The following is a 23,930-nucleotide window of genomic DNA, read 5'->3' as shown; positions in this document are numbered from 1 at the left end:
ATGGTGCCTATAGTAGCAGTGGGGATAATAGCCTCTGGAAGGGACTGGGGCTGTGGGATAGCAGGTATAGTAGGGGAGATGTGCCTATAGTAGCAGTGGGGATAATAGCCTCTGGGAAGGGACTGGGGCTGTGGGATAGCAGGTATAGTAGGGAGAGATGGTGCCTATAGTAGCAGTGGGGGATAATAGCCTCTGGGAAGGGACTGGGGCTGTGGGATAGCAGGTATAGTAGGGAGAGATGGTGCCTATAGTAGCAGTGGGGGGATAATAGCCTCTGGGAAGGGACTGGGGCTGTGGGATAGCAGGTATAGTAGGGAGAGATGGTGCCTATAGTAGCAGTGGGGGATAATAGCCTCTGGGAAGGGACTGGGGCTGTGGGATAGCAGGTATAGTAGGGAGAGATGGTGCCTATAGTAGCAGTGGGGGGATAATAGCCTCTGGGAAGGGACTGGGGCTGTGGGATAGCAGGTATAGTAGGGAGAGATGGTGCCTATAGTAGCAGTGGGGGGATAATAGCCTCTGGGAAGGGACTGGGGCTGTGGATAGCAGGTATAGTAGGGAGAGATGGTGCCTATAGTAGCAGTGGGGGATAATAGCCTCTGGGAAGGGACTGGGGCTGTGGGATAGCAGGTATAGTAGGGAGAGATGGTGCCTATAGTAGGCAGTGGGGGGATAATAGCCTCTGGGAAGGGACTGGGGCTGTGGGATAGCAGGTATAGTAGGGAGAGATGGTGCCTATAGTAGCAGTGGGGGGGATAATAGCCTCCGGGAAGGGACTGGGGCTGTGGGATAGCAGGTATAGTAGGGAGAGATGGTGCCTATAGTAGCAGTGGGGGGATAATAGCCTCCGGGAAGGGACTGGGGCTGTGGGATAGCAGGTATAGTAGGGAGAGATGGTGCCTATAGTAGCAGTGGGGGGATAATAGCCTCTGGGAAGGGACTGGGGCTGTGGGATAGCAGGTATAGTAGGGAGAGATGGTGCCTATAGTAGCAGTGGGATAATAGCCTCTGGGAAGGGACTGGGGCTGTGGGATAGCAGGTATAGTAGGGAGAGATGGTGCCTATAGTAGCAGTGGGATAATAGCCTCTGGGAAGGGACTGGGGCTGTGGGATAGCAGGTATAGTAGGGAGAGATGGTGCCTATAGTAGCAGTGGGGGGATAATAGCCTCTGGAAGGGACTGGGGCTGTGGGATAGCAGGTATAGTAGGGAGAGATGGTGCCTATAGTAACAGTGGGGAGATAATAGCCTCTGGGAAGGGACTGGGGCTGTGGGATAGCAGGTATAGTAGGGAGAGATGGTGCCTATAGTAGCAGTGGGGGGATAATAGCCTCTGGGAAGGGACTGGGGCTGTGGGATAGCAGGTATAGTAGGGAGAGATGGTGCCTATAGTAGCAGTGGGGGGATAATAGCCTCTGGGAAGGGACTGGGGCTGTGGGATAGCAGGTATAGTAGGGAGAGATGGTGCCTATAGTAGCAGTGGGGGATAATAGCCTCTGGAAGGGACTGGGGCTGTGGGATAGCAGGTATAGTAGGGAGAGATGCTGCCTATAGTAGCAGTGGGGGGATAATAGCCTCTGGGAAGGGACTGGGGCTGTGGGATAGCAGGTATAGTAGGGAGAGATGGTGCCTATAGTAGCAGTGGGGGGATAATAGCCTCTGGGAAGGGACTGGGGCTGTGGGATAGCAGGTATAGTAGGGAGAGATGGTGCCTATAGTAGCAGTGGGGGTATAATAGCCTCTGGGAAGGGACTGGGGCTCTGGGATAGCAGGTATAGTAGGGAGATATGGTGCCTATAGTAGCAGTGGGGGTATAATAGCCTCTGGGAAGGGACTGGGGCTCTGGGATAGCAGGTATAGTAGGGAGATATGGTGCCTATAGTAGCAGTGGGGGGATAATAGCCTCTGGGAAGGGACTGGGGCTCTGGGATAGCAGGTATAGTAGGGAGATATGGTGCCTATAGTAGCAGTGGGGGGATAATAGCCTCTGGGAAGGGACTGGGGCTGTGGGATAGCAGGTATAGTAGGGGGAGATGGTGCCTATAGTAGCAGTGGGATAATAGCCTCTGGGAAGGGACTGGGGCTGTGGGATAGCAGGTATAGTAGGGAGAGATGGTGCCTATAGTAGCAGTGGGGGGATAATAGCCTCTGGGAAGGGACTGGGGCTGTGGGATAGCAGGTATAGTAGGGAGAGATGGTGCCTATAGTAGCAGTGGGGGGATAATAGCCTCTGGGAAGGGACTGGGGCTGTGGGATAGCAGGTATAGTAGGGAGAGATGGTGCCTATAGTAGCAGTGGGATAATAGCCTCTGGGAAGGGACTGGGGCTGTGGGATAGCAGGTATAGTAGGGACAGATGGTGCCTATAGTAGCAGTGGGTGGATAATAGCCTCTGGGAAGGGACTGGGGCTGTGGGATAGCAGGTATAGTAGGGAGAGATGGTGCCTATAGTAGCAGTGGGGGGATAATAGCCTCTGGGAAGGGACTGGGGCTGTGGGATAGCAGGTATAGTAGGGAGAGATGGTGCCTATAGTAGCAGTGGGATAATAGCCTCTGGGAAGGGACTGGGGCTGTGGGATAGCAGGTATAGTAGGGAGAGATGGTGCCTATAGTAGCAGTGGGGGGATAATAGCCTCTGGGAAGGGACTGGGGCTGTGGGATAGCAGGTATAGTAGGGAGAGATGGTGCCTATAGTAGCAGTGGGGGGATAATAGCCTCTGGGAAGGGACTGGGGCTGTGGGATAGCAGGTATAGTAGGGAGAGATGGTGCCTATAGTAGCAGTGGGGGGATAATAGCCTCTGGGAAGGGACTGGGGCTGTGGGATAGCAGGTATAGTAGGGAGAGATGGTGCTTTTTCCCAGTACCAGTGTAATAGTAAAAAAGAATATTTATGGCAGATAATAAGAATGAATACTCAGGATTTTATGTGTAATTTCGGAGTCCGTATCCCGGTTTATCTCCCAATCACGTCGCAGTGTTTGTGCGGCGCTGGGGAAATAATTAAGCGCCTGTGTCTGAGAATTAGGAAAAACAGCTGTTGTTGAACTGCAGGGCGAAGCGTTGGGAGAGTTTGTGCATATTGTCTAATTGCCTAAATTATCTGCTCCGGGCAAATTGGGAAGAGGAGGGGGGGGCAGGGTTGGAGGGAGGGAGAGAAACTCACTGAATCTTCAGCTAATTAGTTAAAGAAAGAAAAGGGGGGAATGAAAAGATCTGAGGAGCAGATGCACCCCATTGTGTTGCTTTTGGTCGGCAGCAGATTTCTATTGCATAGCAACACAGGGAGAAAGGCAGAGTAAGAGGCCCCTGAATGACAATGGAGGACAGAATCATTTTTTACCCATCTTTTCTCTCTCCCCCCCCCCTATATCAATGCCGAGAGCTGCCATGTATCTCATGCACTGGGGGGGGGGCATTGTAACCGCACAAAGGGACCAATCTGGGTCTGTAGCATCTTCCCTTCCATAGGGGAATCCACAGTAATGTTTAACCTGCAGCCGCTCACTTGCTCCTTCAATATAGGGACGGCCTGGGGCAGTTTGCCAAGTGGCAGGGGTAACTAAAGGGGAAGTAAACCCAAACAGAAAGTCTGTCCGATGAGCTAAATGTTGGGTTTATAGTTATGTGTAACTGTCACTGTGTCTGTCCCTTTCCCTTCCCTGCACTGCTGGTTCTGACTCCTGATACAACTCCCCAATATCCATTCATTCCTCATTCTCACTGGGTTTATAGTTATGTGTAACTGTCACTGTGTCTGTCCCTTTCCCTTCTCTGCACTGCTGGTTCTGACTCCTGATACAACTCCCCAATATCCATTCATCCCTCATTCTCACTGGGGTTATAGTTATGTGTAACTGTCACTGTGTCTGTCCCTTTCCCTTCTCTGCACTGCTGGTTCTGACTCCTGATACAACTCCCCAATATCCATTCATTCCTCATTCTCACTGGGTTTATAGTTATGTGTAACTGTCACTGTGTCTGTCCCTTTCCCTTCCCTGCACTGCTGGTTCTGACTCCTGATACAACTCCCCAATATCCATTCATCCCTCATTCTCACTGGGTTTATAGTTATGTGTAACTGTCACTGTGTCTGTCCCTTTCCCTTCTCTGCACTGCTGGTTCTGACTCCTGATACAACTCCCCAATATCCATTCATTCCTCATTCTCACTGGGTTTATAGTTATGTGTAACTGTCACTGTGTCTGTCCCTTTCCCTTCCCTGCACTGCTGGTTCTGACTCCTGATACAACTCCCCAATATCCATTCATTCCTCATTCTCACTGGGTTTATAGTTATGTGTAACTGTCACTGTGTCTGTCCCTTTCCCTTCTCTGCACTGCTGGTTCTGACTCCTGATACAACTCCCCAATATCCATTCATTCCTCATTCTCACTGGGTTTATTGTTATGTGTAACTGTCACTGTGTCTGTCCCTTTCCCTTCCCTGCACTGCTGGTTCTGACTCCTGATACAACTCCCCAATATCCATTCATTCCTCATTCTCACTGGGTTTATAGTTATGTGTAACTGTCACTGTGTCTGTCCCTTTCCCTTCCCTGCACTGCTGGTTCTGACTCCTGATACAACTCCCCAATATCCATTCATTCCTCATTCTCACTGGGTTTATAGTTATGACAACTTTTTATTTCAGGCGGTTCAAGAACCCACTAGGAATGACTCTATTTTGGACCTGGTGATTTCTAATAATGCTGAACTTATCTCTAACATTTGTGTGGGGGGGGCATTTGGGGAACAGTGATCACAACATGGTCTCCTTTGAGATAATGCTACAGAGACAGCGCTATAAGGGAGTAACTAAAACGCTCAATTTTAGGCGTGCAGACTTTGCCAGTATAAGGGCATCTCTGCAATGTGTCAACTGGGAAAGGCTTTTCATGGGGTTAGACACAGAAGGAAAATGGAACATCTTTAAAACATTGCTTTGTAGGTATACACAACAGTATATTCCCCTTGTAAGCAAGGAGAGGCATCGCAAAGCAAAACCTTTATGGCTGAATAAAAGTGTTATTGTCGAGGTTGGTAAGAAAAAACGTGCTTTTAGGGCATTCAAGTTAGCTGGGGCAGCAGGGGCTTTCATCAGGTACAAGGAAGCAAATAAAGCAGCAAAAAAGCTATCAGGCAAGCTAAAATAGAGATGGAAAGGGATATTGCAGCTAGGAGTAAAAAGAATCCAAAATTATTTTTTAATTATGTGAATAGTAAAAAAATGAAGCAAGAAGGGGTGGGAACTTTATTATCACGGGGGGGTACGTTGGTTGATGAGAACGGGGAAAAAGCTGAAATTTTGAACTCTTATTTTTCATCTGTCTATACATCTGAGGAGCCAGATAATGAAGGCTTCCCTTGTAATATACCCAGTTCTAGTAATTTAGCTACTGACGCGTGGGTCACTCAGGAGGAAATTCAAAAGAGACTTGAACATGTAAAGGTAAACAAAGGTCCAGGGCCGGATGGGATTCATCCCAGGGTATTAAATGAGCTGAGCGCTGTGATTGCCAAACCTCTTCACTTAATTTTTCAGGATTCATTGAGGTCTGGCATGGTGCCAAGAGACTGGCGGATTGCTAATGTGGTGCCGTTATTTAAAAAGGGATCCCGTTCTCAGCCTGAAAACTATAGGCCTGTTAGTCTGACATCAGTAGTAGGAAAGCTTCTGGAAGGGGTAATAAGGGATAGGATAGTTGAATACATTGCAGTTCACAATACTATTAGTTTGTGCCAGCATGGTTTTATGCGTAACAGATCTTGCCAGACTAATTTAGTCACCTTTTATGAGGAGGTGAGTAGGAACCTTGATGCTGGAATGGCAGTTGATGTCATCTACTTGGACTTTGCTAAAGCGTTTGATACAGTACCGCACAGAAGGTTAATGATCAAATTGAGGAATATTGGCCTAGAACATAATATTTGTAATTGGATAGAAAACTGGCTGAAGGATAGAGTACAAAGAGTGGTGGTAAATGGAACATTTTCTAATTGGGCCAGTGTGGTTAGTGGAGTACCGCAGGGGTCAGTCCTTGGTCCTTTGCTTTTTAACTTGTTTATTAATGACCTGGAGGGGGGCATAGAGAGTACTGTTTCTATTTTTGCTGATGACACAAAATTGTGCAAAACTATAAGTTCCATGCAGGATGTGCCGCTTTGCAGAGCGATTTGACAAAATTAGATAACTGGGCAGCAAACTGGGAAATGAGGTTCAATGTTGATAAGTGCAAAGTTATGCACTTTGGTAGGAATAATATAAACGCAAACTATCTACTGAATGGTAGTGTGTTGGGGGCATCCTTAATGGAGAAGGATCTAGGGGTTTTTGTAGATCACAAGTTGTCTAATTCCAGGCAGTGTCATTCTGTGGCTACTAAAGCAAATAAAGTGCTGTCTTGTATAAAAAAGGGCATTGACTCAAGGGATGAGAACATAATTTTGCCCCTTTATAGGTCCCTGGTAAGGCCTCACCGTGAGTATGGGGGGCAGTTTTGGGCTCCAGTCCTTAAGAAGGATATTAATGAGCTGGAGAGAGTGCAGAGACTGCAACTAAACTGGTAAAGGGGATGGAAGGGTTAAACTATGAGGTGAGACTGTCGAGGTTGGGGTTGTTTTCTCTGGAAAAGAGGCGCTTGCGAGGGGACATGATTACTCTGTACAAGTACATTAGAGGGGATTATAGGCAGTTGGGGGGGTTCTTTTTTCCCATAAAAACAATCAACGCACCAGAGGCCCCCCCTTTAGATTAGAGGAAAGGAGCTTCCATTTGAAGCAGCGTAGGGGGTTCCTCACGGTGAGGGCAGTGAGGTTGGGGAATGCCCTTCCTAGTGATGTGGTAATGGCAGATTCTGTTAATGCCTTTAAGAGGGGCCTGGATGAGTTCTTGATCAATCAGAATATCCAAGGCTATTGTGATACTAATATCTACAGTTAGTACTAGTGGTTGTATTTATAGTTTATGTATGCGAGTGTATAGATTGGTAGGTGTGGGTTAGGTGTGCTGGTTTTACTTGGATGGGTTGAACTTGATGGACACAGGTCTTTTTTCAACCCTATGTAACTATGTAACTATGTAACTGTCACTGTGTCTGTCCCTTTCCCTTCTCTGCACTGCTGGTTCTGACTCCTGATACAACTCCCCAATACCCATTCATTCCTCATTCTCACTGGGTTTATAGTTATGTGTAACTGTCACTGTGTCTGTCCCTTTCCCTTCCCTGCACTGCTGGTTCTGACTCCTGATACAACTCCCCAATACCCATTCATTCCTCATTCTCACTGGGTTTATAGTTATGTGTAACTGTCACTGTGTCTGTCCCTTTCCCTTCCCTGCACTGCTGGTTCTGACTCCTGATACAACTCCCCAATACCCATTCATTCCTCATTCTCACTGGGTTTATAGTTATGTGTAACTGTCACTGTGTCTGTCCCTTTCCCTTCCCTGCACTGCTGGTTCTGACTCCTGATACAACTCCCCAATATCCATTCATTCCTCATTCTCACTGGGTTTATAGTTATGTGTAACTGTCACTGTGTCTGTCCCTTTCCCTTCCCTGCACTGCTGGTTCTGACTCCTGATACAACTCCCCAATACCCATTCATTCCTCATTCTCACTGGGTTTATAGTTATGTGTAACTGTCACTGTGTCTGTCCCTTTCCCTTCCCTGCACTGCTGGTTCTGACTCCTGATACAACTCCCCAATACCCATTCATTCCTCATACTCACTGGGTTTATAGTTATGTGTAACTGTCACTGTGTCTGTCCCTTTCCCTTCCCTGCACTGCTGGTTCTGACTCCTGATACAACTCCCCGAAACCCATTCATTCCTCATTCTCACTGGGTTTATAGTTATGTGTAACTGTCACTGTGTCTGTCCCTTTCCCTTCCCGGCACTGCTGGGGGAATCTCTCATATCTCTGCTATTGGGAGTCGTATGTAGAGTCAGTAACTTTCCCATTATCCCCCTGATTAGGACCCTACAGTCAATGGGAATGGCAGAGGGGAATGGCTTTGTGCGGACCCCCTGCGTGGTGGTTTATCTGTAAGGGAAGCCTCATTAGTCCCTGCCGTGGGGTGGGGGGGGTCTCTCATTAATTACCCCCTATGTCACTCTATCAGCTCAGTCTTTACACCAGGCCGGACCCCTGGGGTGTCGCTATGTGTCTGGCCTAAACATGGGAAGGTGACCTGACTTTGGTATTCAGTGGGTCCGTGCTGCCCCGTCTTTGACCCGGGGGCTGTTACCCCCTCGAACTCTCTCTCCCACGTCAGACAAAGCAGGAGGGGACAGGTCTTGTAATGATGAGACGCAGCGCTGTACAATAAGTGGGTTACATACATTGGGACATACAGAGTAACATATAAAGCAACCAGTAACCGATACAGATGGGGAAGAGAGCCCTGCCCAAAAGAGCTTACAATCTACAAGGAGTAACATATAAAGCAATCAGTAACCGATACAGGAGGGGAAGGGAGCCCTGCCCAAAAGAGCTTACACTCTACAAGGAGTAACATATAAAGCAATCAGTAACCGATACAGGAGGGGAAGAGAGCCCTGCCCAAAAGAGCTTACACTCTACAAGGAGTAACATATAAAGCAATCAGTAACCGATACAGGAGGGGAAGGAAGCCCTGCCCAAAAGAGCTTACACTCTACAAGGAGTAACATATAAAGCAATCAGTAACCGATACAGGAGGGGAAGGGAGCCCTGCCCAAAAGAGCTTACACTCTACAAGGAGTAACATATAAAGCAATCAGTAACCGATACAGGAGGGGAAGGGAGCCCTGCCCAAAAGAGCTTACAATCTACAAGGAGTAACATATAAAGCAATCAGTAACCGATACAGGAGGGGAAGGGAGCCCTGCCCAAAAGAGCTTACACTCTACAAGGAGTAACATATAAAGCAATCAGTAACCGATACAGGAGGGGAAGGGAGCCCTACCCAAAAGAGCTTACACTCTACAAGGAGTAACATATAAAGCAATCAGTAACCGATACAGGAGGGGAAGAGAGCCCTGCCCAAAAGAGCTTACACTCTACAAGGAGTAACATATAAAGCAATCAGTAACCGATACAGGAGGGGAAGGGAGCCCTGCCCAAAAGAGCTTACAATCTACAAGGAGTAACATATAAAGCAATCAATAACCGATACAGGAGGGGAAGGGAGCCCTGCCCAAAAGAGCTTACACTCTACAGTATAACCCATAGCACTGGTGCCTCCATTTACTCATAGCTAAATAGGGCCACATCTGGGGAGTTTCGGGGGTCCCAGGGTCGGACTGGGGATTAAGAGCCCACCGGGGTGACTGTCCTGAGTGCCCCGCACCCCCCAAGGAACCTCCACTGATGCATCCCCTGCAGGGGCCCTTGCCCCCCCCCTCCCCCCCCGCAGGGGCCCCCGCCACGCACCCCTCCCCCCCGCAGGGACCCCCGCCACACACCCCTCCCCCCCCACAGGGGCCCCCGCAACGCACCCCTCCCACTCCACAGGGGTCCCTGCCACACAGCCCTCCCCCCCCACAGGGGCCCCCACCACGCACCCTTCCCCCCCCGCAGGTGCCCCTGCCATGCACCCTTCCCCCCCACCACGCACCCCTTATCCCCCCCACAGGGGCCCCCGCCACGCCCCCCCTCCCCACAGGTCTGGTCGGGTCTAGGCCGCTGGGGCGCACTAGGGCTGGGGGCCCACCAGGTATTTTCCCAGTCCGTTCCTGGGGGGTCCCATAATGTATATATTGTGGGCCCCAGTAATATCCAGTTACACCCAGTCATCAGTGGGGTCTGCCCACTCCAGGGGCGTACCTTCCAGTCAACCTCTCTAACCACGCCCACTCACCAAATCTCTTATTTCATTGGCCGGTACTGACCCAGACAAAGGATAACAGCTAGTGAATGTCATGGATACGCAGCGAAATTCCACATTTTGGCATCAGCGAAATTTGATTCGCTCATCAAGTACAGGTATAGGACCCATTATCCAGAATGCTCGGGACCAAGGGTATTCCGGATAAGGGGTCTTTCCGTAATTTGGATCTCAACCCCTTAAGTCTACTAAAAAATCAATAAAACATTAATTAAACCCAATAGGATTGTTTTGCATCCAATAAGGATTATTTATATCTTAGTTGGGATCAATTCCAAGGTACTGTTTTATTTCTACATAGAAAAGGGAATCAGTTTTACAATTCTGAATTATTTGATTATAATGGAGTCTATGGGAGACAGGCTTTCCGTAATTTGGAGCTTTCTGGATAACGGGTTTCCGGATAAGGGGTCCGATACCTGTACTTGCGAGGTGCTAAAGGTTGAGGGGGGCAATAGGTGCCCTATTTGCCCCCCATGGAACGGGTGTTGGTGGTGCCGTGGGTCAAACAGACTTAGAGGCAGAATATTATCGGGATATTATGAGAATTTATTTTGTATTTGCCTCCGGAAATCGGGTCGGAATGGGGAGGGGGAAGCGGAACATGTAGAACACAAGCAATTAGCAACCAACCCAGTGCCGCTAATTGGAGCGAATCCTACGCTGCATTCTGGGTAATGAGTGGCTGGGGCCCCGGAACCGTCTTATGGGGGATTGATGAGTGTTTTTTATTATTCCCAGTTCTGGGAGGGATCCGATAATCAGCGCATTTCTCTGGTTCTGTTGCACTTTAGGGAACATGATGGGGAGGCGGGGGGGGGGGCGCTATTGAATAAACCATACAGAGCATTGGCCGCCTGTAGGCCGGGGAGACCCATATGAATAACCTCATTATTCCCCGTGCCGCAGGCAAAACTGATGCCCTTTAGCCTCTCGTATTCATCGTATTTACTAAGGGTTTGTATTCACGGGAACAAGGAGAACCCGACGCCTGAGCTTTAGTAGATATCGTGGTATCCGGGCGCTCGGGCACCATGGTTTTAGTGAAAGCTTAAGGCTACAGGGTACAATGACGTCTACTTTGGGGAATAGTTTTAGCCGGTGGGGGGGCTTTTGTGTGTCAGCCGGGTCCGTATGAAATAGGGATGCACCCACTTTTTTGGGTTCGGCCGACCTCAACGGATTCGGGCAAATACCGAACAAACATGTTACTCCCAGGGGCCTCAAGGTAGGGGCTTATTTTTTCTGGCCTGGAGGCAAGTATTGGCTGCATAAAACCCAGTAAAGCCAATCAGAGCCTTCTATAGGCTGCCAGTCAACGTAGGGGCTACCAAATAGCCAATCAGAGCCTTCTATAGGCTGCCAGGCCACATAGGGGCTACCAAATAGCCAATCAGAGCCTTCTATAGGCTGCCAGGCCACATAGGGGCTACCAAATAGCCAATCAGAGCCTTCTACAGGCTGCCAGGCCACATAGGGGCTACCAAATAGCCAATCAGAGCCTTCTATAGCCTGCCAGTCCCCATAGGGGCTATCAAATAGCCAATCAGAGCCTTCTATAGCCTGCCAGTCCACGTAGGAGCTACCAAATAGCCAATCAGAGCCTTCTATAGGCTGCCAGTCTCCATAGGGGCTACCAAATAGCTAATCAGAGCCTTCTATAGGCTGCCAGTCCCCATAGGGGCTACCAAATAGCCAATCAGAGCCTTCTACAGGCTGCCAGTCCCCATAGGGGCTACCAAATAGCCAATCAGAGCCTTCTACAGGCTGCCAGTCCCCATAGGGGCTACCAAATAGCCAATCAGAGCCTTCTACAGGCTGCCAGTCCCCATAGGGGCTACCAAATAGCCAATCAGAGCCTTCTACAGGCTGCCAGTCCCCATAGGGGCTACCAAATAGCCAATCAGAGCCTTCTACAGGCTGCCAGTCCCCATAGGGGCTACCAAATAGCCAATCAGAGCCTTCTACAGGCTGCCAGTCCCCATAGGAGCTACCAAATAACCAATAACAGCCCTTATTTGTACCCCCAGGAATGTTTTCCATGCTTGTGTTGCTCCCCAACACTTTTTCCATGTGATTGTGGCTCACAGGTACAAAAGGTTGGGGACCCCTGATTTAACCCTTCGGTTCGGCGCAGAGCAAGGATTCGTCCGAAACCGAATACTTTGAAAAAAGGCGGGATTCGGTGCATCCCCAGTACGAAATGGGAAGAACCTGAATGCACAGAACCCTCAGCCCAACTGAACTCCATTCGGTACAATGGAAACCCCAACTGCCAGGCCTGATCCCCAACTTCCAACCTATTCTCAAGAGTATCAGCCTTGGTGGAGTTTTTAGGCATATGGGGCCCATGTAGCTGCATAATTTGGTCACACCGGGGCCCCCCTGCGCGACCGGTCCCTTCTCCCGGCCCGACTGCCCCCCACACTCAGGGCTGGGAGGAGGGACTGGGTGACCCAGACCCTCTAAAAAGATTTTTCTACAGGGGGGGGCCGGCGCAACCAGTCTCTCCTCCCCGCCCCGAGTGTGCCGCACTTCCCGCACAGCAGACCCCCCATGCTGTATATATAGTTACACCACTGTGCCCATTCATACCCGCCCCAGTTATAAGAATAGGGCCACTGGCACGCTCAGGCATAGGGTTCTTGGCAATGGTGGGTACAAGCGTTCCGGCATGATCACTTACCCTTTGGAACATGACCAGAATAAGAATATATATAGATTATATATAAATAATATTTGTTTGCCTTTCTGCCCCCACAGCCTCACCCTTATTCATACTGGACCCCACGTACAAACACGGATTCCCTCCACCCCAGCCCGAATTGAATGGTACGGCCCACTCCCTGGATTAAGGGGGTTAATCAGAGCTTTCTCCATAGGACGGGTGGAGAGGCTTCAAGCTCAGGCACGTCCCACGGGAATTGGGGGGGGTGTTGTTTATTTCTGCCCTCCCTCTGCAGTATTAGGGAATCAGGGTGGGCTGAGCTAGGGGGTCTCCAACCCACCCTGTTGTTGGGCTTTCTAGAGGGTATTAAGGCACCCTAGGGTGCTATGAAGACCCCCACCCAATGGTGCCTGTACCCTAAATCCTTCATCTGATCCCTCATTGCCACTTACAGTTACAGTATTCGTGGGCAGGGATTACAGTCCCGTCGCTCCAGTAGCTCCCCATTCCCGACTAATGACACAATTGGCCGCGTTGCCTCTTAATTCTTCCCCCCGGGCAGTGTCTCATTTAGTCAAACTCGTTCATCCAGTTCCCGTCCTCTCCCGCACAGGGCGGTGTGTGTGTGGGCCCCGAGCTGGCACCCAGGCACCCCAGAAGGAATATGTGTCCCCCACGAAGCTCACAGTATATCACAGCCCCCCTAGCTAGAGGTTAGGAGTCAGAACCAGCAGTGCGGAGAATATAAACAGCCAGATATACACTATTTTCAATAAGAATTCCATTTACGCATCTACCCGGGGAAAGTATATTGTGCACAATGTAAGAAAATGGGTGTAGTTCCCCTTTAAAAAATAAAAGCAGGTCATTTTTTGTGCTATGTCATAGAGCTGCTGTACACATGCAGTCACACACCATCTATTCGCAGATAGGCTTCATTTCCCCCCCCCCGGGTGTAACTGGGCGTGTCTTGGTGGACTGGAGGTGTGGCCTAGCAAGTTGACAGAAGGGCACTGTAATTGCTCTGTAAACGCACTAATGGGGCTTGTAATGAGTGTTGGCAGGTAGGGCTGTCACTCAGACTAATGGGCTTTCCCACACCCTGGGGGGGGGGGGACTGAATTTCCTACTCACCTTTTAAACTTAAAAGAATAACTGGGAGTTATACACATAACTACAAACCCAGTGAGAATGAGGAATGAATGGATATTGGGGAGTTGTATCAGGAGTCAGAACCAGCAGTGCAGGGAAGGGAAAGGGACAGACACAGTGACAGTTACACATAACTACAAACCCAGTGAGAATGAGGAATGAATGGATATTGGGGAGTTGTATCAGGAGTCAGAACCAGCAGTGCAGGGAAGGGAAAGGGACAGACACAGTGACAGTTACACATAACTACAAACCCAGTGAGAATGAGGAATGAATGGATATTGGGGAGTTGTATCAGGAGTCAGAACCAGCAGTGCAGGGAAGGGAAAGGGACAGACACAGTGACAGTTACACATAACTACAAACCCAGTGAGAATGAGGAATGAATGGATATTGGGGAGTTGTATCAGGAGTCAGAACCAGCAGTGCAGGGAAGGGAAAGGGACAGACACAGTGACAGTTACACATAACTACAAACCCAGTGAGAATGAGGAATGAATGGATATTGGGGAGTTGTATCAGGAGTCAGAACCAGCAGTGCAGGGAAGGGAAAGGGACAGACACAGTGACAGTTACACATAACTATAAACCCAGTGAGAATGAGGAATGAATGGATATTGGGGAGTTGTATCAGGAGTCAGAACCAGCAGTGCAGGGAAGGGAAAGGGACAGGCACAGTGACAGTTACACATAACTGCAAACCCAGTGAAAATGAGGAATGAATGGATATTGGGGAGTTGTATCAGGAGTCAGAACCAGCAGTGCAGGGAAGGGAAAGGGACAGACACAGAGACAGTTATACATAACTATAAACCCAGTGAAAATGAGGAATGAATGGATATTGGGGAGTTGTATCAGGAGTCAGAACCAGCAGTGCAGGGAAGGGAAAGGGACAGACACAGTGACAGTTACACATAACTATGAACCCAGTGAGAATGAGGAATGAATGGATATTGGGGAGTTGTATCAGGAGTCAGAACCAGCAGTGCAGAGAAGGGAAAGGGACAGACACAGTGACAGTTACACATAACTATGAACCCAGTGAGAATGAGGAATGAATGGATATTGGGGAGTTGTATCAGGAGTCAGAACCAGCAGTGCAGGGAAGGGAAAGGGACAGACACAGTGACAGTTACACATAACTATAAACCCAGTGAGAATGAGGGATGAATGGATATTGGGGAGTTGTATCAGGAGTCAGAACCAGCAGTGCAGGGAAGGGAAAGGGACAGACACAGTGACAGTTACACATAACTATAAACCCAGTGAGAATGAGGGATGAATGGATATTGGGGAGTTGTATCAGGAGTCAGAACCAGCAGTGCAGGGAAGGGAAAGGGACAGACACAGTGACAGTTACACATAACTATAAACCCAGTGAGAATGAGGAATGAATGGGTATTGGGGAGTTGTATCAGGAGTCAGAACCAGCAGTGCAGGGAAGGGAAAGGGACAGACACAGTGACAGTTACACATAACTATAAACCCAGTGAGAATGAGGGATGAATGGATATTGGGGAGTTGTATCAGGAGTCAGAACCAGCAGTGCAGGGAAGGGAAAGGGACAAGTTGCTTGGAATAAGATATTCTTTTATTACACAAAAAGCAGTATTTGGGCTGAGTTCCCCTTTAAATAATCCCCCCATCTCAGTACTGCAGTCCCTGTTACACGTTTCTGCCCCATACAATGCCCCAGCTCTCTGTAATGGCCGCCTGCCTGGGCATGTTTAATAGGAAAATACACAAATGTATGAGTAATATTTATCTTTCATTTGTTTCCCCTTCAATAGTGTAATGTGAGGCTCCTGCCTACTGTGTGTCTTGTGTTTGTATGGGAGCCGCCATGTTTTTCCTTTAAAGGCTTAGAATGTACCACTTATCTCCCCTCTGTCTGGGCAGGGTCCCTCTGTGTCTCCCCATTCTGTATGTGCCCCCCCCTCTGTCTGGGCAGGGTCCCTCTGTGTCTCCCCATTCTGTATGTGCCCCCCCCTCTGTCTGGGCAGGGTCCCTCTGTGTCTCCCCATTCTTTATGTGCCCCTCACCTTCCCCTCTGTCTGGGCAGGGTCCCTCTGTGTCTCCCCATTCTGTATGTGCCCCTCACCTTCCCCTCTGTCTGGGCAGGGTCCCTCTGTGTCTCCCCATTCTGTATGTGCCCCTCACCTTCCCCTCTGTCTGGGCAGGGTCCCTCTGTGTCTCCCCATTCTTTATGTGCCCCTCACCTTCCCCTCTGTCTGGGCAGGGTCCCTCTGTGTCTCCCCATTCTGTATGTGCCCCTCGCCTTCCCCTCTGTCTGGGCAGGGTCCCTCTGTGTCTCCCCATTCTGTATGTGCCCCCCCTCTGTCTGGGCAGGGTCCCTCTGTGTCTCCCCATTCTGTATGTGCCCCCCCTCTGTCTGGGCAGGGTCCCTCTGTGTCTCCCCATTCTTTATGTGCCCCTCACCTTCCCCTCTGTCTGGGCAGGGTCCCTCTGTGTCTCCCCATTCTGTATGTGCCCCTCACCTTCCCCTCTGTCTGGGCAGGGTCCCTCTGTGTCTCCCCATTCTTTATGTGCCCCTCACCTTCCCCTCTGTCTGGGCAGGGTCCCTCTGTGTCTCCCCATTCTGTATGTGCCCCTCACCTTCCCCTCTGTCTGGGCAGGGTCCCTCTGTGTCTCCCCATTCTGTATGTGCCCCTCACCTTCCCCTCTGTCTGGGCAGGGTCCCTCTGTGTCTCCCCATTCTGTATGTGCCCCTCGCCTTCCCCTCTGTCTGGGCAGGGTCCCTCTGTGTCTCCCCATTCTGTATGTGCCCCCTCGCCTTCCCCTCTGTCTGGGCAGGGTCCCTCTGTGTCTCCCCATTCTGTATGTGCCCCTCACCTTCCCCTCTGTCTGGGCAGGGTCCCTCTGTGTCTCCCCATTCTGTATGTGCCCCTCACCTTCCCCTCTGTCTGGGCAGGGTCCCTCTGTGTCTCCCCATTCTGTATGTGCCCCTCACCTTCCCCTCTGTCTGGGCAGGGTCCCTCTGTGTCTCCCCATTTTGTATGTGCCCCTCGCCTCCCCCTCTGTCTGGGCAGGGTCCCTCTGTGTCTCCCCATTCTGTATGTGCCCCTCACCCCCCCTCTGTCTGGGCAGGGTCCCTCTGTGTCTCCCCATTCTGTATGTGCCCCTCGCCTTCCCCTCTGTCTGGGCAGGGTCCCTCTGTGTCTCCCCATTTTGTACATGCCCCTCACCTTCCCCTCTGTCTGGGCAGGGTCCCTCTGTGTCTCCCCATTCTGTATGTGCCCCTCACCTTCCCCTCTGTCTGGGCAGGGTCCCTCTGTGTCTCCCCATTCTGTATGTGCCCCTCACCCCCCCTCTGTCTGGGCAGGGTCCCTCTGTGTCTCCCCATTCTGTATGTGCCCCTCACCTTCCCCTATGTCTGGGCAGGGTCCCTCTGTGTCTCCCCATTCTGTATGTGCCCCTCGCCTTCCCCTCTGTCTGGGCAGGGTCCCTCTGTGTCTCCCCATTCTGTATGTGCCCCTCACCTTCCCCTCTGTCTGGGCAGGGTCCCTCTGTGTCTCCCCATTCTGTATGTGCCCCCCCTCTGTCTGGGCAGGGTCCCTCTGTGTCTCCCCATTCTGTATGTGCCCCCCCTCTGTCTGGGCAGGGTCCCTCTGTGTCTCCCCATTACTTTACTAATCATAATAATTCTAGCTTAGTTCCCCTTTAATCAGCTAAAATAACCCAAGGATACAGAGAAGACTGCTCCCTAAGCCGGGGGGGGGGGGGGCTGGGGGTTGGCGAGTGTTATATAACTGTGCCCACTCTATATATAGTCGCCAGGGAATCTGCCTGGTTTAATTACCCTTTGGAATAAAGTACCCGCTGTACCAGCGCCGGGAGCCAGTGGGGCACATACGGGCCTGACCCAAATCATTATTTACAGAGCGGCACAAGTTACAACTAATGGGCTTTACATGTACACAGCTCCGGCACGCAGGGGTATTTATACAACACACACTGTTATGGAATGGGACACACGGGGGGGGCTAACAAGTAACAAAGTGGCGGGTATACTAACACCCCGTGATTGTACATGAAACAACCCGCTGCCACCTGTGTCCCCCCCCCCCAAAGCAATAATATGCACACCTGGCTACTGGCCACGTAGCTGAGTTTATTAGGACAAAAGCTACTAAGCACAATTCAGCAGGAACAGCCCCCTAAGTTTGCTCATAGCCTGTACAGAGAGATACCATAAACCTATGGCACATAGGGATTCCCCTGTACTAAGCACAATTCAGCAGGAACAGCCCCCTAAGTTTTCTCATAGCCTGTACAGAGAGATACCATAAAACTATGGCACATAGGGATTCCCCTGTACTAAGCACAATTCAGCAGGAACAGCCCCCTAAGTTTGCTCATAGCCTGTACAGAGAGATACCATAAAACTATGGCACATAGGGATTCCCCTGTACTAAGCACAATTCAGCAGGAACAGCCCCCTAAGTTTGCCCATAGCCTGTACAGAGAGATACCATAAAACTATGGCACATAGGGATTCCCCTGTACTAAGCACAATTCAGCAGGAACAGCCCCCTAAGTTTGCTCATAGCCTGTACAGAGAGATACCATAAAACTATGGCACATAGGGATTCCCCTGTACTAAGCACAATTCAGCAGGAACAGCCCCCTAAGTTTGCCCATAGCCTGTACAGAGAGATACCATAAAACTATGGCACATAGGGATCCCCCTGTACTAAGCACAATTCAGCAGAAACAGCCCCCTAAGTTTGCCCATAGCCTGTACAGAGAGATACCATAAAACTATGGCACATAGGGATTCCCCTGTACTAAGCACAATTCAGCAGGAACAGCCCCCTAAGTTTGCTCAGAGCCTGTACAGAGAGATTTTGCTTGGGAATAACGGGCCGTTCCGCGCTGAACGCGCTTTATGAAGTTTGTAACCCAAATCTGAACTTAATCTGCCTCGGGAAAAAAAAAAAAATCCAGTTAAATTCAATGTACATTCCTCGCTGAGAGGAGCAGGTTCAGATTACAGGGGGACAGGCCGGCACTGCTGCTCCGACTCCGTACATCTGTTTTATGTTTAAATCCATATCTATTACAATAAGTTAAAGGAATATTACATTGTGGAAGCTATAAATCTGTTTTATGTTTAATCGCTCAGATCTTTCGCTAAGTCATCCCCCCCCCCCCCCCCCCGGAAGAGTCCATTCAGGGCAATTTCCAGGTAGAAACCACCCCCTGTCCCATTTAATAGACCGACGTACTAATAAATGTGACCAATCGCATCGTTGCTTTAATTTTCTAGTTTCTAAATGACCAATCAATAGGAATTGCTTATTGGTTGCTATTGGCAACTGCACTTCTTCCTTTGTCCTCAAGGGTTCGTGTTTGAGAGGCAGTCACGTAGTAGTTGAGGTGGAAGCAGTCACCTGTCCATCAGGTTCAACCTGTCGCCCAAATTATAACATCACTTTCCTTTTTTATTGCTACAATTTCAAAAGGGTTAGTTCTCCTTTAAATTAACTCTCAGCATGCCGCAGACTGGATAGTCAGTTGCAATTGGTCTCTGGTTGCCAGGGTCCCACTTTCCCCTATCAACGGGCAGAAGTTTAAATGGCAGTAGGTGGGGAATGGTTGGAAGGGAGTCAGTGGCAGTGAGATGGGGGGGGGGGAATCCTTAGCCAGGGAGTTGGGGGGTGAGGGTCAGTGCCAGTGGGTTGGGGGGGGGGTAATGCCCGGGGTTGGCCATTGCTGCAGCCTTTTGTGGGGCCCCATTGCATTCAGCCCTTTTTCCCATAGACTGGCAGCTCTGCCTGGGCACCAACTCTACTCGCCCTGTGGCCCTAACGATCCCAGGGTGCAGCTCCTATTGTGTCCAATGACTTTCCTCCTTCTGGAGTCACATGACCCACTTTGGCTAGTAGCCCCCCCCAAAGGTGCCAACCAACTCCTTTCCAGCTGTTATGGACCACGCAGGCCCTGGGGAATGCTGGGAGTTGTAGTTTAGAACAGCTGGAGGGCTGGGCAGAGGGAACTAGGCTGAGCCTGTGCCAGTGTGAGTGCCTGTGCCAGTGTGAGTGCCTGTGCCAGTGTGAGTGCCTGTGCCAGTGTGAGTGGTATGGTGTGCCAGTGTGAGTGCCAGTCTGTGCCAGTGTGAGTGCCAGTCAGTGTGAGTGCCTTGCTGTGCCAGTGTGGGTGCCATGCTGTGCTAGTGTGAGTGGTATGCTGTGCCAGTGTGGGTGCCAGTCAGTGTGAGTGCCATGTTGTACCAGTGTGAGTGCCTTTGCCAGTGTGAGTGCCAGGCTGTGCCAGTGTGAGTGCCAGTCAGTGTGAGTGACATGCTGTGCCAGTGTGAGTGCCAGTCAGTGTGAGTGACATGCTGTGCCAGTGTGAGTGCCAGTCAGTGTGAGTGACATGCTGTACCAGTGTGAGTGCCTGTGCCATGCTGTGCCAGTGTGAGTGCCAGTCAGTGTGAGTGCCATGTTGTACCAGTGTGAGTGCCTTTGCCAGTGTGAGTGCCAGGCTGTGCCAGTGTGGGGGCCATGCTGTGCCAGTGTGAGTGCCAGTCAGTGTGAGTGACATGCTGTACCAGTGTGAGTGCCTGTGCCATGCTGTGCCAGTGTGGGTGCCATGCTGTGCCAGTGTGAGTGGTATGCTGTGCCAGTGTGGATGCCATGATGCTGTGCCAGTGTGAGTGCCATGCTGTACCAGTGTGAGTGCCAGGCTGTGCCAGTGTGAGTGCCATGCTGTGCCAGTGCCAGACTGTGGCAGTGTGAGTGCCATGCTGTGCCAGTGTGAGTGCCATGATGCTGTGCCAGTGTGGGTGCCAGGCTGTGCTAGCGAGTGCCAGTGTGAGTGTCAGACTGTGCCAGTGTGGGTGCCATGATGCTGTGCCAGTGAGTGCCAGTCAGTGTAAGTGCCATGATACTGTGCCAGTGTAAATGCCAGTCAGTGTGAGTGGCTGTGCCAGTGTGAGTGCCAGTCAGTATGAGTGGCTGTGCCAGTGCCATTATGCTGTGCCAGTGTGTGCCAGTCAGTGCCAGTGTGAATGCCAGGCTGTGCCAGTGTGAGTGCCATGATGCTGTTCCAGTGTGAGTGCCAGGCTGTGCCAGTGTGAGTGCCAGGCTGTGCCAGTGTGAGTACCAGTCAGTGTGAGTGCCAGTCTGTGCCAGTGTGAGTGCTGGGCTGTGCCAGTGTGAGTGTCAATCAGTGTGAGTGCCAGTCAGTGTGAGTGCCAGTCAGTGCCAGTGTGAGTGCCAGTCAGTATGAGTGCCAGGCTGTGCCAGTGTGAGTGCCAGTCAGTGCCAGTGTGAGTGCCAGTCAGTATGAGTGCCAGGCTGTGCCAGTGTGAGTGCCAGTCAGTGTGAGTGCCAGGGTAAGTGCCAGTGTGAGTGCCAGTCAGTGTGAGTGCCACGGTAAGTGCCAGTGTGAGTGCCAGTCAGTGTGAGTGCCAGGGTAAGTGCCAGTGTGAGTGCCAGTCAGTGTGAGTGCCAGGGGAAGTGCCAGTCAGTGTGAGTGCCAGTGTAAGTGCCAGTCAGTGTGAGTGCCAGTCAGTGTGAGTGCCAGGGTAAGTGCCAGTCAGTGTGAGTGCCAGTGTAAGTGCCAGTCAGTGTGAGTGCCACGGTAAGTGCCAGTGTGAGTGCCAGTCAGTGTGAGTGCCACGGTAAGTGCCAGTCAGTGTGAGTGCCAGGGTAAGTGCCAATCAGTGTGAGTGCCAGTGTGAGTGCCAGTCAGTGCCAGTGTGAGTGCCAGTCAGTATGAGTGCCAGGCTGTGCCAGGGTAAGTGCCAGTCAGTGTGAGTGCCAGTGTAAGTGCCAGTCAGTATGAGTGCCAGGCTGTGCCAGTGTGAGTGCCAGTCAGTGTGAGTGCCAGGGTAAGTGCCAGTGTGAGTGCCAGTGTAAGTGCCAGTCAGTGTGAGTGCCACGGTAAGTGCCAGTGTGAGTGCCAGTCAGTGTGAGTGCCAGTCAGTGTGAGTGCCAGTCAGTGTGAGTGCCAGGGTAAGTGCCAGTGTGAGTGCCAGTGTAAGTGCCAGTCAGTGTGAGTGCCAGGGTAAGTGCCAGTGTGAGTGCCAGTCAGTGTGAGTGCCAGGGTAAGTGCCAGTCAGTGTGAGTGCCAGTGTAAGTGCCAGTCAGTGTGAGTGCCAGGGTAAGTGCCAGTGTGAGTGCCAGTCAGTGTGAGTGCCAGGGTAAGTGCCAGTCAGTGTGAGTGCCAGTGTGAGTGCCAGTCAGTGTGAGTGCCAGGGTAAGTGCCAGTCAGTGTGAGTGCCAGTCAGTGTGAGTGCCAGGGTAAGTGCCAGTCAGTGTGAGTGCCAGGGTAAGTGCCAGTCAGTGTGAGTGCCAGTCAGTGTGAGTGTCAGTGTGGGTGCCAGTCAGTGTGAGTGTCAGTGTGGGTGCCAGTCAGTGTGAGTGTCAATGTGAGTGCCAGTATGAGTGTCAGTGTGAGTGCCAGGGTAAGTGCCAGTCAGTGTGAGTGCCAGGGTAAGTGCCAGTCAGTGTGAGTGCCAGTCAGTGTGAGTGTCAGTGTGGGTGCCAGTCAGTGTGAGTGTCAATGTGAGTGCCAGTATGAGTGTCAGTGTGAGTGCCAGGGTAAGTGCCAGTCAGTGTGAGTGCCAGGGTAAGTGCCAGGGTAAGTGCCAGTGTGAGTGCCAGTCAGTGTGAGTGCCAGGGTAAGTGCCAGTCAGTGTGAGTGCCAGTGTGGGTGCCAATCAGTGTGAGTGTCAGTGTGGGTGCCAGTCAGTGTGAGTGTCAATGTGAGTGCCAGTATGAGTGTCAGTGTGAGTGCCAGGGTAAGTGCCAGTCAGTGTGAGTGCCAGGGTAAGTGCCAGGGTAAGTGCCAGTGTGAGTGCCAGTCAGTGTGAGTGTCAGTCAGTGCCAGTGTGAGTGTCAGTCAGTGCCAGTGTGAGTGCCAGTCAGTGTGAGTGCCAGGGTAAGTGCCAGTCAGTGTGAGTGCCAGGGTAAGTGCCAGGGTAAGTGCCAGGCTGCTGGGCAATTAGCGAGTGGGAAAGAGTTCGGTGCGATTCTGTGGGTAGAGCCGCATTTCCCCTGAGCGCCCCTAGGGGGCCCCCGCTCCGCCTCTCTCCCCAGTCCCCGTATCCCGGCTCCCCCCTCTGCGCTGTGTCACTGGCGGAGGGCTCGGCCGTCGCTGCTCCCCTCGGCGGGGCCCCGTTGCATTGCAGCCTGAGGAGTTGGAGCGGGGAGGCAGGACAACTACTTTCCTTACATTGTTGGTGAGTTTGCAGCAAACTCCTCCGCCCGGGCCCCCGACCCCGCTGGATCCGACTCTCCCCGGGGCCCCCGGATCCCCTGCTCCCAGCCGGCCCATCGCTCTCCTGCACAGGATATCACTGCGGGGCCCCCCAGCCTCCTCTTCCCATCCCCAGGCGCTTGGCATGAGTTAGCCAGCCATGGACACCAAGCATTTCCTGCCGCTGGGTGAGTACTGGGTGCCAGGGTGCTGGGCTGTGGGTGGGGGGCACCTACTGCCGCATCTGTCTCTCTCCTGCTCATCCCACTGCCTCCCCTTGTGTTGTTGTTCCAGCCATTTAACCCCCACAATGCACTTGTAGAGTTCCATACCCCCCCCTTTGGCTGGTAGCCCCCCCAGCAGTGCCAAGCAGGTAGTGGGCACAAACACATGGGTACAAGTTATTGGGCAGCAATGCCAGGCTCCTTGCTCTTATGACTCCTGGGCTGCTGGGGCATGCTGGGAGTTGTAGTTTATAGCAGGTAGAAAAGTTCAGGGGGGGGGGTCCTGCCCTGTCACTACTACTACATAAAGTAGGAGGGGGCAGAGGGGAAATTGCTGCCCTCGGTGTTTATGATCCCGGGATGTATCGGTGTTATATAAGGGGGGGGTATTATACCGTAACTGTCCCTAAGGGCAACTTCCTATTGTATCAAGTGCCAGCGAATGGCTCTTAACCCCTTATCTGCCAAGGTGGCATCAGAGAGGTTAAACTATTCTTATGCAAATGGTAAAACTACCGTTCCCAGCATCCTCCTGTGGCCGGTTAATCAAAGGCTGTGCCACTCTTACTGCCAGGGGGGGGGGGGGGGGGGGGTAGCTGCACACCTTAGTAGACATGGCCCTCTGCTTTTAGACCCACTTCCCTGCCCCGAGCTGAGACGCACTGATTTATTTGATCGCAAGCATTTGGGACAAGGACCCATAATGCCTTCTGTGCCGTGACCCGTGAGTTCATTGGTGGAAGCTGAACCCTTAACCCTACTGATGCAGCCAAGGGCACGGAGCCATA

At 51.4% G+C, this 23,930-nt stretch overlaps 1 protein-coding gene across 3 annotated transcripts in view; it reads left to right on the top strand.

Moving 5' to 3' along the window:
* The first annotated feature begins 22,765 nt into the window (after window positions 1-22,765).
* The window catches only part of rxra (retinoid X receptor alpha), a 170,146-nt gene continuing 168,981 nt past the window's right edge, over window positions 22,766-23,930 (top strand). For 2 of the 3 annotated variants that reach the window (XM_004916646.4, XM_012969224.3), the window contains exon 1: window positions 22,766-23,106. In XM_004916646.4, the coding sequence (XP_004916703.1) occupies window positions 23,079-23,106 (28 nt within the window). In that variant the 5' untranslated portion in view covers window positions 22,766-23,078. The remainder of the gene's footprint in view (window positions 23,107-23,930) is intronic. The other variant, XM_012969225.3, reaches the window with a different exon arrangement.

This window comes from Xenopus tropicalis, chromosome 8, assembly GCF_000004195.4.
Source record: "Xenopus tropicalis strain Nigerian chromosome 8, UCB_Xtro_10.0, whole genome shotgun sequence".
Lineage (NCBI taxonomy): Eukaryota > Metazoa > Chordata > Amphibia > Anura > Pipidae > Xenopus > Xenopus tropicalis.
Note: the sequence above shows the minus strand (reverse complement) of the source record. Positions and strands in the feature narration are given on the sequence as shown.